General features: G+C 43.6%; 1 protein-coding gene across 1 annotated transcript in view; it reads left to right on the forward strand.

Moving 5' to 3' along the window:
* acbd6 (acyl-CoA binding domain containing 6) overlaps positions 1-7,902 on the forward strand; it is a 29,040-nt gene extending 21,138 nt beyond the window's left edge. The window contains exons 7-8 of the mRNA XM_085264901.1: positions 5,110-5,140; positions 6,973-7,902. Coding sequence (XP_085121027.1) covers positions 5,110-5,140; positions 6,973-7,127 — 186 coding nt within the window. The 3' untranslated portion in view covers positions 7,128-7,902. The remainder of the gene's footprint in view (positions 1-5,109; positions 5,141-6,972) is intronic.
* Positions 7,903-12,907: the final 5,005 nt, after the last annotated feature.

Here is a 12,907-nt window from a genome sequence, read left to right on the forward strand (position 1 = left end):
GTTCTTTAATGCTGAAACTGCACATAGATCTACAGACACACTGAAACCCTTTAACTCATTTAATATCTACGGTCCCTTTTTATGTCTTTAGGTTTAGCCGCTTGGTGTGATAGCACATATAGAAGTGACAGAGATGGGGAAACCCAGGAAGCTGAAGGACACTCGCAGAAGGTGTGAAGGGCAGGGAGTTTGGTGTTGGGGCTAATTTGACCGTGGGCGGCAGTGCTCACACACTGAATGGCAAGGTTACCTCTCCCAGCTCAGAGAGGAGACCCAGATTCAATTAAGGCTGGGCCTGGTCTGCAGATCCTTTTAACTGGGGGCCTTCCCAGTGCACATGTCAGGAAAAACGTCCACAGAAGCATCAGCAGCAAACAAAAGCAGCCACACGGCTGTGTAACGTCTTCAGCTTCACTTAATTTATGGATATTTTAATGTGAGGTAAAGACACCAAAACATTTAAGGGATCCATTGATGCTCATCTTTATATTGCTTTAAAGCATGTTTTAGTTTCTAGTTTCTGCTGTTCGTCGGTTTTTGTCGCTCATTATTCGTCAGAAATCTGTTAAATTTCATTTGGATAGAACACAAACTGGTGATAAATCAAAGTATAAATATCAGCATACGTATATTCAGCTGTTAATCTGCGTAACTTTGCACTGCACGGCAGTTTTGCTTTTCCGTCTTGTTTTTGGAGCAGACCACTTATCAGAGGTTTTGCACATCAATCCCTTTATTGTGTAAAGAATCAGTCTTTGAATAGATTTGGCTTGAAGGGTAGAAGCGATGCACAGTGCCCAGGACACTGAGTGCTGATTGCATATGTGTTTTGGTAAATGGCTTTCTGCTGGTTGATATGATTTATATATTGTGCATTTAAGTTGTCCAACAAGTCCAAGGTTTTGGTGGCACAGTAGCTGCTCTAGTCTTAGATGGGACCCGCTGAAGGAGGATCAGCTTCTCAGTCTGGGCTCTTCTTTCTGATTGATGGCACCTGCTCATCATAATGCTATCTGCTGGAATCTGCATACCAATGATCCCAGCCGCCTATCGATTCACCCCTCATCTACCCCACACACACCCTGGAGACCAATACACACACACACACCCACGCGCACACATTCATCCACTCCATCTCCCTCCCCAACCACTGTCATTATAAAAGTCAGCAGCTGCTGCTGCATGCATTGATCATAAATCATAATTGCTTCATTTTTCCCTACTTGTTTAATGTTGCTGTCAGGGACAGTAGGGGGAGAAAAGGAGGAGGCGGAGAAACGGAGGAAGAAAAGCCCAAAGAAAGTTTACTGAGACGCAGAAAAATGAGATTAGAACAGAGAGCTGAAGGAGAAATGGTCTCCAATCTCTCCGCTGGCATATCGAGTCCTCTGGCCTTTAAAAGAGCAGCAGCCTGACATGTCCGCATTGGCTCAAGAATTTAAGCTGTTTCCACTTCAGACGTTTTTCCTTTTAAAACTAACTCTGCTCACATTAAAAGAACCAAACTCTGATATAGTGCTAAATGGTGTTTTGTCTTCATGACGGTTTATGTAAGTGACCAAAGGCATTGTGTGCTAATAATATGCATCAGTATTTTAGAGATGCTGTTTTATTTGTTGTTTTTTAAATATAAGATAAATGGCGCAGGGACTCGGCAGTTCCATTCGTTTCCCCGGCTGAGCTGAGTTTCCACCTCGGACATGTCCCAGATCCCCTCCTCTTAATCCTGGAGTGAAGTTTAGCTTTGGTTGAATGTTTTGCAGCATCCATTGACGAAAACAAGTTAAATCGTTTTACAGAAATGAACTCAACATCTTTGACCGTCCCCTTCTCTGCAGATAAACGGAGCTACAGACTTTTATTTGTTCCCTTTTTGACTTTGAGTTGTTTTGACAATCCTGTGCTGATATTTTTAGGAGTGGCTGGTACTTTATGACAGACATGGAAGAATAAAATGTATCTGATTTTTTTTCTTCTTCTTCTTTCCCCACTTTTGAGCACTTTTGGAATAGTTACACTATTTTTGATCTTTTTAAAAGTATGACTACATGCTGCATCTCTGTATTTCCTTAATTCACTCCTCCTCTCATCAATCTTGCTTCACATCATTTGTGTGTTAGAAAATGATAGATTGGTGTGACTGAAATTCACCAAAATTGCAAGTGTACTGATAGATCAATCCCTACCCATGCGGCTCCTAAACGCATTGCTCCACCCCATTAGGGTGATGCACTACACAGTGCTGGAGCTCTCCTGCTGCCATTGTGCAAGCAGCTGCTTTATTGAGCACTCTGCTGACATACAGCCCAGCGTTTCTGCATCGCAAGGGGAAACTTTGGATGACATGTAAAAGCAGAGGTTTGGTGCAACATGCCTTCATAATGGGATGGGAACTTGGGTGCACGAGTGAGGTGGGAGGGGGGCGTGCTAGCTGCAGGTATTGTGGGGGGGAAGGAGTGTCTCTTCCTGGCTGCTTCCAAAGCAAATGGAAGACAATCCAATTTCCTGTGATTCCATCAAGCCTCCGTCCTGGATCCGGGAGCATTAGGGAACGCTGAGAGGACAGGCCGCTGACCCCCTCACATGAACATGCAAGAGGCATGTAGGCTGCACACGTGCGCTGGCGTGCTCATCTGTATTGTTAGGTTTGTTGGCCTGTGTTTTATCAGTCACATATTTTCACTTACGAGCGCACACGCGTCCTTTTATGCTGCCGAACAACAAACTGCAGATTAGCGCTGGAGGCAGATTAGAGCTTAAAGCCGTTACACTTTAATTATAACTGTATTTATGTGCGGCGTGGTCTTTCACTTGGCCCTGGCTGTAAACATCTGCCGCTCTCCCACTGTGCTCAGTCTTTGTCTGTGTTGTGAACTAAAGGGGAAATTGGTTGCAGCATTATCTTATTTACACAAAATACCCAGAAGATTAAAACGTGACCCTCTTGCTGTTAGACGTATGCGTGCATATATAAATGCAGCTATTTTGCTACAGGTCTGCCTGCTCTTCTCCAGACTGTCAGGCTGACACGTTTTCTGCAGTACATCACAGGTTGTGATTTGACTCTCAGTCAGACAGCATTGTTGTCTTGGGTTAACCGCTGCACGCTTTCCACGCTGGTGGCGATTTGCATCTGTTCTCTGTGATCCACCCAGAGGGAATAGAAAGCTCTAATCCAATCAGCAGGTCCCTGAAGTGCTGCCCCTGAGAGATGGAGAGAAACACAACAATAGGATCACTCTGCACTGGTTTCAGCAGGAGAAGGCAGACGGGAAAGGGAAGGAAGGGAAATGAGGGATTGTAGAGGAGAGGGATTAAGTCTGAAGAAGAGACGAGAGGAACGAACGGGGGCGAGGCGAGGATGATGGGTGAAGTAAGGAAATGAAATGAGGGAGGTGTGGCTTGGTGTGACAGGAGGTAACAAAACAGGAAAGACTAATGAATAATTTTACAATAGTTTGGAACTTTTGTGACTGCAGTGACATGTGAGCTACAAGAGCCTCCTTAGTTTTAATCTTCTTTGAAATGATTCCACTTGGTTCAACTGCTGCTCTTGTTCTAAGGCCACAGTTTATTACCACGGAGGTGCAAAAGCAGGCTGGAGCAGTGATTTTTAAACTGAATCTCCTGGTGATGGTGCCTGTCAGAACTGTCTTTTATATCTACAGACACGCAAGGACGCAGTTTCCCCATCGCTGTCCTCAGTCTAACACTTCATACAAGATATCATATCGCTGCCGCTGAGCCTTTTACCACAAGGATCATCTGTTCAAAGAGCGTACACTCAGATCACACAGATGTTGAGGACACAAACTCGTGTATCAGATATGATGCACTTGATGTTATAGGTTAAACACGGTCACTTACAGATGAGATGGATATAAATTTATTTATTTTTTTAAATGCATGTTTCTGGCTCATCTTTTAAAGGTTTATTTGGTTGGGGCTGAGTAACAAAGTAGCCATGAAAGGGTGAAATGCAATGAATGTAAATGTAGCCAAAGTCCAGTGTTAATAGACCTTGACCTGTTAAAATCCATACTATGGATGAAGGTGCTGGGACATCTACACTTTATACCTGCAGGAGCGGCTTTGGTGTGGAAACGTGTCACGGAGCTCCTAGCAAATAGTTTTTGTGCATCATTTGAGTTCTTTTTGTTTTAAATGTGTGCACTTTGTGTCTGAGCGGCTGTGGTTCCTAAATGCAGTTAGTTGGTTGTGACATTTCGTACCTCCCAGATATTCACAAACTAACTTGAATATAAGGGGAGTGCTACACTTAAATTCAGCGAGCTCTTTAGAATAAACCGAATGTTTAAAGGCTGCACGGTGAGTTGCTTTTTGTTTAAATACACCTGTGGCAAAATGACAGAACACCTAAACTCCAGTGTTAACGGCTCCGGCCTGTGTCTTGTCCATATAGTTTGATTTGTATGAGCTTTGACTTATTAATTAACACTTCAAACAAGCCACACAATAGTCTGCGAATTATAAAAAATAATTTCCAAATTAGCATCAACGTGAGTGAGAAATGTTCCCTTTCTTCCACTCAGACTTTGTGAATCCAGTATTGATGCATCGTTTTCGTAATGGTCACATAAACATTACAACTAAGGTTGGAAACCTGCTGTCAGCTGAGACGCCCACTGAAAACATCCAGGTGAACAGATTCAACCTTTCGGTGATGGGTTTGGATTCGGGTTGATGCTGGATGGGCAGCTATGATTGAAGGGGGTGATGGCTCCCCTTTAATCTGAGCTTTAGGTTTCAGGTTAACCAGAGCTGGAAACGACCTGCAAGCTGAAAGTTTAGATTTTTCAGGTCACATGTTTCTCAAATCAATATCTCATCGTCTTAGAATTCCCCTTTGGTCCAGGCAAACATAAACACGGCACCCTTTGTCCACAAAAAATGTTTAATTTGTATTCAATCAGGTGCGAGTTTCCCTCTTGAAGTCTGGACAAAGTGACAGCTCACAACTTACTCACAGCAACTGCTGGCAGTATTTCTGTGTTAAGTGGATATTGTTTGAATGTGCACTCAGTGAAGTCTTGTTTTTGCTGTGTCACAGGTCCTTTGAATTAAACACTTGTTTTTGGCTTTTTACAGGACGATGAAGGACAGACGGCGTTGCATTATGGTAAGAAAGCATCGTGAACACTTTCCTCGCTGTAAAGCTTTTTGTGCCTATTTTTCAAATTGGCTCATCTCATTCCACATTTATTCTGCACAGACATCATGTTGTCTGCGTGCACACTCTCACTTTATTTACAGCAGCTTGTTTTTTTGTGCGCACGCCTTCTTTGACTATATTTTGTTTCAAATTGATCATCTTTGAGTCCTGCTCCTCCCGCTCTATCCTTTCTATTCCTCACTTATTTTCTGCTGTTTTCCACAAAGTTTGTCATTCCTTCCTTTTTGCTCCTGCGTGTGTGTTTGTGTGTAATAATCACTAGACCTCCCAGAGGAAATCAGCAGTGGTCCTTAGACTCCCCTGACCCCCTCGTGCCCCAACACACATGTCCCTGAGGGGCGTTTCCCATGTCCTCTGAGCCTCTGTGTGCATGTGGCTGCACCATCTGTCCCTGTGCTTGGTGGCGTTGGAGTGGGCATGCTGGATTACCCACTGGAGATCTGCACACACACCCGCACTCACCAGAAGAAGCCCTGAGGATGGGGCATAAAAAGATGACTAATAAACATAAGCGATGAACTCCAAGAGACAAATAGCAGAGAATGAAAATTCATTCCCACCTCTCTTTGCACAGGGCCACACTGGCTGGCAAGTGATTAATTGAGGGTTTACTGCTCACCATAAATTGTTCTCCTCCTCTACGGCTCCCCCGAGGGCCAGCCACTTTTTACAGCTCAAGGCCCAGGCGAGAGACGCGCCGCACGCGCACACACAAGGCTGGCTAAATAAAATACTGTTTAGAGTAACAAGAGGAGGGCTGCAAGTGTGGCTGGGGGGGAGAAACAGTCAAGCTTTGTTACTCTGTTTTAGCTGGAAGATTAGTGATTCTTGTGGCTTTGCACACCTCATACATTCATTCATAGCTGCAGCTTGAGCATGCACACAGCCTTGCTCTCGCACTCGCGTGCATTCCGATGTAACATCGCATCCCGTGCGTGCACACTCCCACCGGCCACCTCTGAGCTGGAGGTTAAAAGGCCTTGCTGTCAATCACTGCGGCTGCTGACATCAGCGAACATGGCACAGCAGAGTCTGCTCTTTAAAAGCAGCGAGCGGGAGGGAGTGTGTCAGAGGGGCAAGAGGTAGATCGGGAATGAAGGAGCCCTCTAACTGGGTTAAGAAAGTGCATGCTGCCCCCCGCCCCTCTCCACTCTGCACTGGGAGGGGAAAGACCCTTTTAGTGGGGTACAAATTGTCAATGGGGCAGAAATGAAGTGTTTGAAGGAAGCTCAGGTCCAAGCCAGTGTCAGTGCTGGGCCTGCAGATTAGCTTTTCATTAACTGCAGCACTTTACATACTGTATTAACCCACAGTGTGGAGACGGAATAAGGCACATTCACTCTAACCTGCCACATCGTAACAGTGGTTCATTGTTTCATTAACCATTTAAAACTAAATGAAACGCAACCACATTAACTCTGTTTGGTTAAAACTCATTTATTAATAAAATGTTGCTAAAGCTGCAGTCTCAGTGACAACATGGAGGTAAACAGTTTCATTTGTCCAGGTGTATCAACTCGAACCAAAGTGTTTAGTTTATTCATCCATTCATACGAGGACTCGAGTTTCTGTAACGCCTGTCTTGGCAATCGATCCAACAGCTTTCACTAAACACATGTGAACCTCATGGGGGTAAAAACTCAAGGATGCTCACACTGATGTGATAGATAATTGGTTTTCTATGCATTTGTTCTCGGGAGACGGAATATTGATTTAAAATATCGTACATTTCATGTTGTTCTTTCGGTTTCCAATGTGACTTTGTTTTGTTTTTGTAGCTTCGGCGTGTGAATTTGTTGAAATTGTGGATCTGCTGCTGAAATCTGGAGCTGACCCAACTATCACAGACCAGGAAGGTTGTCTTCCTGAGGAGGTCACTGATTCCCGTGCGATCTCCCTTCTCCTGCGTGGGTACACTACTTCGAAAGGCTGAGTCGGCCTTGCATCCCACCACCCTGTTATTCCAATCTCCTAGTCTCCTCCCTGCTCCCCTCTTTTGCCCAGCCTTCCCATAATCCTTCATTCATCCCTGCAGAGACTTCTTTCCCCCTTTTCAGCCCTAACAGTCTGTAGACCTGGACTGCAGACGGGTTTTGTTTTCTATTTTGTCTTTTTTTTTTTTTTTTTTTTTTTTCCTCTCCCCCACCCAAATTGTTGAGGCGACTTTGATTTCATTGGTTTAGCTCTTTTTGAGCTGCGGTTGTAAACATTAGTCATTCAATTTAATACACAAGGGCACTGCATGTATTTTCAGTCTTCTATATACTGTATTGACTATCTGCACAGTAGGGTTGGGTGATATGACGGTTACTGTAAGACAGATTTATGAACTGATAAGGTATAGCTACAAGACTTTGACTGGAGATGGTGCAATTAAATGAGCTGGACAGCATATTGGCAATATATAAATGACATTGTGTGCATCTGTGTGTTAAAGCATCTGTATTTATCCGGCATCACCAGATCAAGCAAAAACAGACATCCCCATTCACTTATCTATAAACGCTATAAGATATCACAATATTTATCATCATCACGACATGGTGTAACATCCAAATCCATCAGAGAATCCCATACATATCACCCACTCCTACTGCAACCAGCCAGGCCTTTTAATCAGTTTAGTCTGTTCTAGTGGTTTGTTCATGATTCTGTTAGGTACCAAGGAATGCTTTCCACGTGTTTCATTAAAGTGTTCTGCAAACCTGCGTCCTTGACTTCCTGTTATCTGTTCAAAAAGAAGCCTTAAGCACTGTTCTAGAGTTCCCCGTGTGAGTGATGTAACCCGATTCCACTTGGGCGTCTTTCTCCACGTACATGTTTACATAAATGTGTGAGGCCATGGCCCACACTGCTGACGAGCGACGTCCGCAGAGCTGCTCGTCTTGCCAATGGACCAATGAGCTTGTGCAATGGTGATGCGTCTGCCTGCGCCTGCTTCACATGTGTCGGAGCTTTCGGATTTTAGTGAAACCTGCACATGATGATCACCTGATCCAGATTGTTCTCACGGTCATGTTTATAGTTTTACGCTCCTAGATTCATATTTTTGGATAAATCTATTTTTTGTGAGCATTCTTGATTTCCAAGTCTGTAAATGCATCATTGATGATCTGCTTGAATCCAAGGAGGGCGCATTGCTATGGTCAGTGTTGGGGAGTAATGGAATACATGTACCTGCGTTACATATTTAAAATACAAAATATGAGTAACTGTCTTCCATTAGTTACCGTTTAAGAAGGTGATAGTCAGAATATGCTCTCTCTATTTTTAGTAATTCCACTCCGGTGGAAACCCAAACAAAACGCGCATTAAGAGGCTCTAATGTCGGTCTCAATCTCGCAGCTGCATAATGACGTGAAGAAATATTTTTAAAATTATTATTCAAAAAATGATTTAATATGAAGGCAACAGGCAGAGTGTTGCAGGCATCGCCCTAAAGCATGTAGCCTGGTGGGTGGTGTAGTCCGTGATGTGTCTGTGAGCGAGGGAGGAGAAAAGGAAAAGTAGGAGCTGTCACGGAGCAGAAACGGGAGCTGGAAGCATGTAAATATAATAATAATAATAACCACTGCAGCCAAACAGAGCCTGACAAGCCCAGCTGTAAGTAAGCTGTTAAGACTCGACTCTACACAGTGTTCGTGTTTTCCTCCGAAAACAATAAGCTCCGTTGGAGCCTTTCAACGCCTCTCTCGGTCTCTCACTAGCAAAGTTGACCCAGACAACAAAGTAAAGCTAGTTTTCAGCTACGAGCCCGACACGAACCCGACGAACCCTTTACTACGGTTCGGAGCCGCGGACCTGTTTTATATACGCGCGGAATAGTTTTCTACACGAGATCGCTGCAAAAAGTGCAGCTTTACCTAATGTCCACCTACTGTTACTCATTTATATTAAGATTTAAACATCTTGTTTGTTGGTGGTGTTGGTATGGTGAGGAACCTTCAGTAATAGTAATAAATCACCAGTGTTGGGACTAACGCGTTATTAAGTAACGCGTTACAGTAACTACGTTATTATTGTGGTAACGAGCACGGTAACTAGTTATTATGCCAAAATCAGGAACGCGTTACTCGTTACTGGGATTTAGATAGGCTCGTTATTCGTTACTTCGAGTGGTGGCTATCGCGGAGCTTCCACAGATTCAGTAACATTAGCAAGTGGTGGAGGCAGCAGGTGGATGAAGGAAAAGAGACCCGAGGCGGCCGCTGGTCCAAGTGTGAACTGAACTTCAGGTAAGAAGTTATGACCTGCAGTCTCTCTGGGTCAGATATGAACCAAGTTTAGGTGGAGTTTATTTTCATTATTCTGACTTTTTCCGTACTGCGTGCTAGCTAGCATGACGGAGTTTCTATACAGCTGGGTGGTGCTATGTTACTGATGTTGAACTTTATTTTGTTCATAAGTTATTAGAGTTGCCAACCGTCCCGTCTGGTATTCAGAGAAATATTACGCGTTTCTTATTGAGGTGAAAAGGAACAGTTAGTCCCGTAATTCAGCTACAATGAAAAAGACACAAAGCTGGAGTTATTCTGTGTCTTTGCTGCACAGCTGCCTCTTCTTTCATTCTCCCCCTCCCTCTCCTGTTTCTACTTCAATCATGAAACTGATCAATGATCAGCTGATCGGCTCTCTTGTTTGTTTATCGCTCACTTTGCGCCGAAAGAGGAAACCAGCGGATGTCGCGCTAAACAGCAGCAGCACGTTTAAGCTTGATCAGCTGTTGTTAGAATTTATTTAATATTAATTTCTAGTATCAGCTGATGTTTGCTGGAGCCACAGCTGTAAAGCTGCTGGTCATGATGTCGGTTTGTATATGTGGTGAGAGGGAAACATGAAGATGAAACCAGGAGATGTCCTTACTGGATCATCAGAGCTGAACAGGTGATGGAGAAACAGGTTTACCTTTTAGGTGACATGAATGAGTTGAAGGGAAGTTATGAACTGTTTCTGAGAGACAAATAACACCAGGATCCTTTTTTAGGTAGCTGACAGCTGGTAACTGTGCAGGGGCGGATCTAGCAAAGTGTTGCCAGGGGGGCAGGTAGGGCATTAACAGGGAGAGGGGGGCACAAAGAAATACTTTTCTTTCTTATTCTCATTTAAAATGTCTCGCTTTTAAAAAATAATTATCTGAATCTTACAACAAACGATTGATAGATTGATGCATATATACCATCAGAACAGTGAACATCACTGTCATAGCAGTGTTTATTTTCATTCAAAGGCTTTATGATTTTTCCTATATTGGTGGGCCGCTCTCTAGTCAAAATGTCCGGGCCAATTTTCTGTCCCAGTCCAGCCATGTATGCAGCTCATCTGCAGTCTGGTGTTACCTACATCTTCCTATTCAGAAGGCAGAATTTCCGAGTTCTGAGTACAATCAAAGCACCACGACTGCAGTTTTTGTGTTGGATGTAAAAGGCGCACATGACTCTGTGACGTAGGCTAGAATCATGGCAGCAGTCAATGACGGTCCAGGCGTGGGATTTCTCTCGTGGAAATATGCACATTATCTTTTCCTTTCTATTGGTCGGTGGCACAGTGCACTGTGGCACGTAAGCAAGCTAGAAGGCTGGCAAAGTTATGGAAGAAACACATTAACAAGAGAATTCTGAGTAAAACCAAAGTTACTTTCCCTAGTAACTAGTTACTTTGAAAGTAACGAGTAACTTGAAGTAACTGAGTTACTTTTGAGAGAAGTAACTAGTAATGTAACTAAGTTACTATTTTAAAGTAACTTACCCAACACTGTAAATCACACAGCAATAGTTCATTCATGTAGTTGTAAGAAGCATGATAATATATTAAGTAATCCAAAGTATTTAGAATACGTTACAAAATACATTTTGGGACATGTAATCTGTAGTGGAATACATTTTAAAAGTAACCTTCCCAACACTGGCTATGATTAAGTGCACGTGCAGTTGCACATACAAAACACCTGATCGTTAACAGCAGCAACGTCGTTTAAGGTAGAAGCAGGCCTCATTACAATAAACCTGATCAATAATCAAAACCAAATCTGGGGGGGAAAAGTTTTATATATTCATAATTACTAAGACGACATTTACTGGAGCTTAAACTTCAACACATGCACAAAGTATTTGTTCTTTTCTAACCTCCAACAACATGTTCGGTTCCTTAGGTTTCGGTGGCCTGATGGACACAATTGTTTTAATTCAAACATTTAAGCCACGTCCCCACGTGACCAGCAGAGACTGTAGTCCACAGAGCACAAACACAACATATTGTATATAGAGAGCAGCCTGTGCATGATTATGTCATATAAGGAGGAATCTGGATGTTCTCCAAAAATAACCAACACATGGTCAGAGTCCAAATCAGCTTTACTGGTCCTCAGCTCTATGACACACACACACACACACACACACACACACACACACACACACACACACACACACACACACACACACACACACACACACAGTGCAGCAGATGAGAATGCACTAAATCTGGATCCTGCTTCTTAACTACAGATTCACGAAGACGTTGTGCACGTTTTGGGGACAAAGCTTAATCCTTTACTCTCAAACACACAGCTTTGCTTCCCCCACCCTCCTGCACTGTGTTGCACTGGAAATCTGCTCTAACACACAAGGCGTTAGATAACTGTCTCAACATGTCAGCCACTCGCAGATCTGTGACAGCTTTACATGGCCTGGTGAGGATCAGTAGTCATCGCGTAGGGGGGTAGCAGTTCAAATTCGATTTTTCGTCCTGACAGGTGTTGTTGTGCTGGCAGTAAATTCAGATGCAAGTGAGGTGTGCTGTACACGAGTTGAATTAAGATCCCTCCACGTGATTTCGAAATCTGCATCCGTGTCTCGTTCAGCCCTGCTTTCACAAGTCTCAGCGGGGAAGAGGCCTCAGAGTTTTTATTTCATCTTCCACTTTTGTAGACTCCGGCCAAAGAAGCTTCCTCAATGAAATTGTGTCCATGTCAGCTCATGAATTTTGAGGAGGAACCCTGCATAAGCTAAGACGGCGCCTTTTGAGTATTCAACATGAGTCCGAGACATGATGCTCTACAATCCCACAAAGAGACAACCGCTGACCATCTCGTCGTTATGAATTCTGTCCACATCCAGCCATTAGGCTGTTGGTGTATCTCTAAAGCCTGTTTGGGTCTCGGCGTTGTCTCCCCGTTGCTTCCTAAACCCCGTTATACTTGCTTGAGGTAAGAGAGAATGACGGCAGTCGTGCTTCCCTCCCGGCTCGTCTGCGAGACTCTGACACTAAGCCCATTATGCTTCCATTATGGGGCTTCAATTTTCCTCTGAGCTTTTCACTTCTGACACGGCAGCTCCCTCCCTCCTCAAACCGCAGACTCATACCCCCCAAGGCCTAGTGCTGCACGGCCGTTCAGTTAGGAACTTCAGTACGTTTTTAAAGTACCAGCCCTGATTCGTATTCAACGGCAGTTATTTAAAATTGCACTAAGATGCATAATATGACAACGTTACATGTAAGCAGGCGTCAACAACAAAACATACGAGACAAAGCTAACTTTGCACATTTATACTTCAGTAATGTTTTAGGGCAACTTTAATTTGACAGCAAAGTAATTAACACTTATGAGATTCAGCGTCTTCCTCAAGAAGCTGACATGTGGCTGCAAAACTAGTGAGTACAATTAGCCACATAGCAACACAGCAAACCATGTCATTTGTAAGATGTTATTAAAAAAGA

This window comes from Mchenga conophoros, linkage group LG23 (assembly GCF_057382185.1).
Source record: "Mchenga conophoros isolate Kocher_MC1m ecotype Shallow Benthic linkage group LG23, M_conophoros_male_GT1.1, whole genome shotgun sequence".
Lineage (NCBI taxonomy): Eukaryota > Metazoa > Chordata > Actinopteri > Cichliformes > Cichlidae > Mchenga > Mchenga conophoros.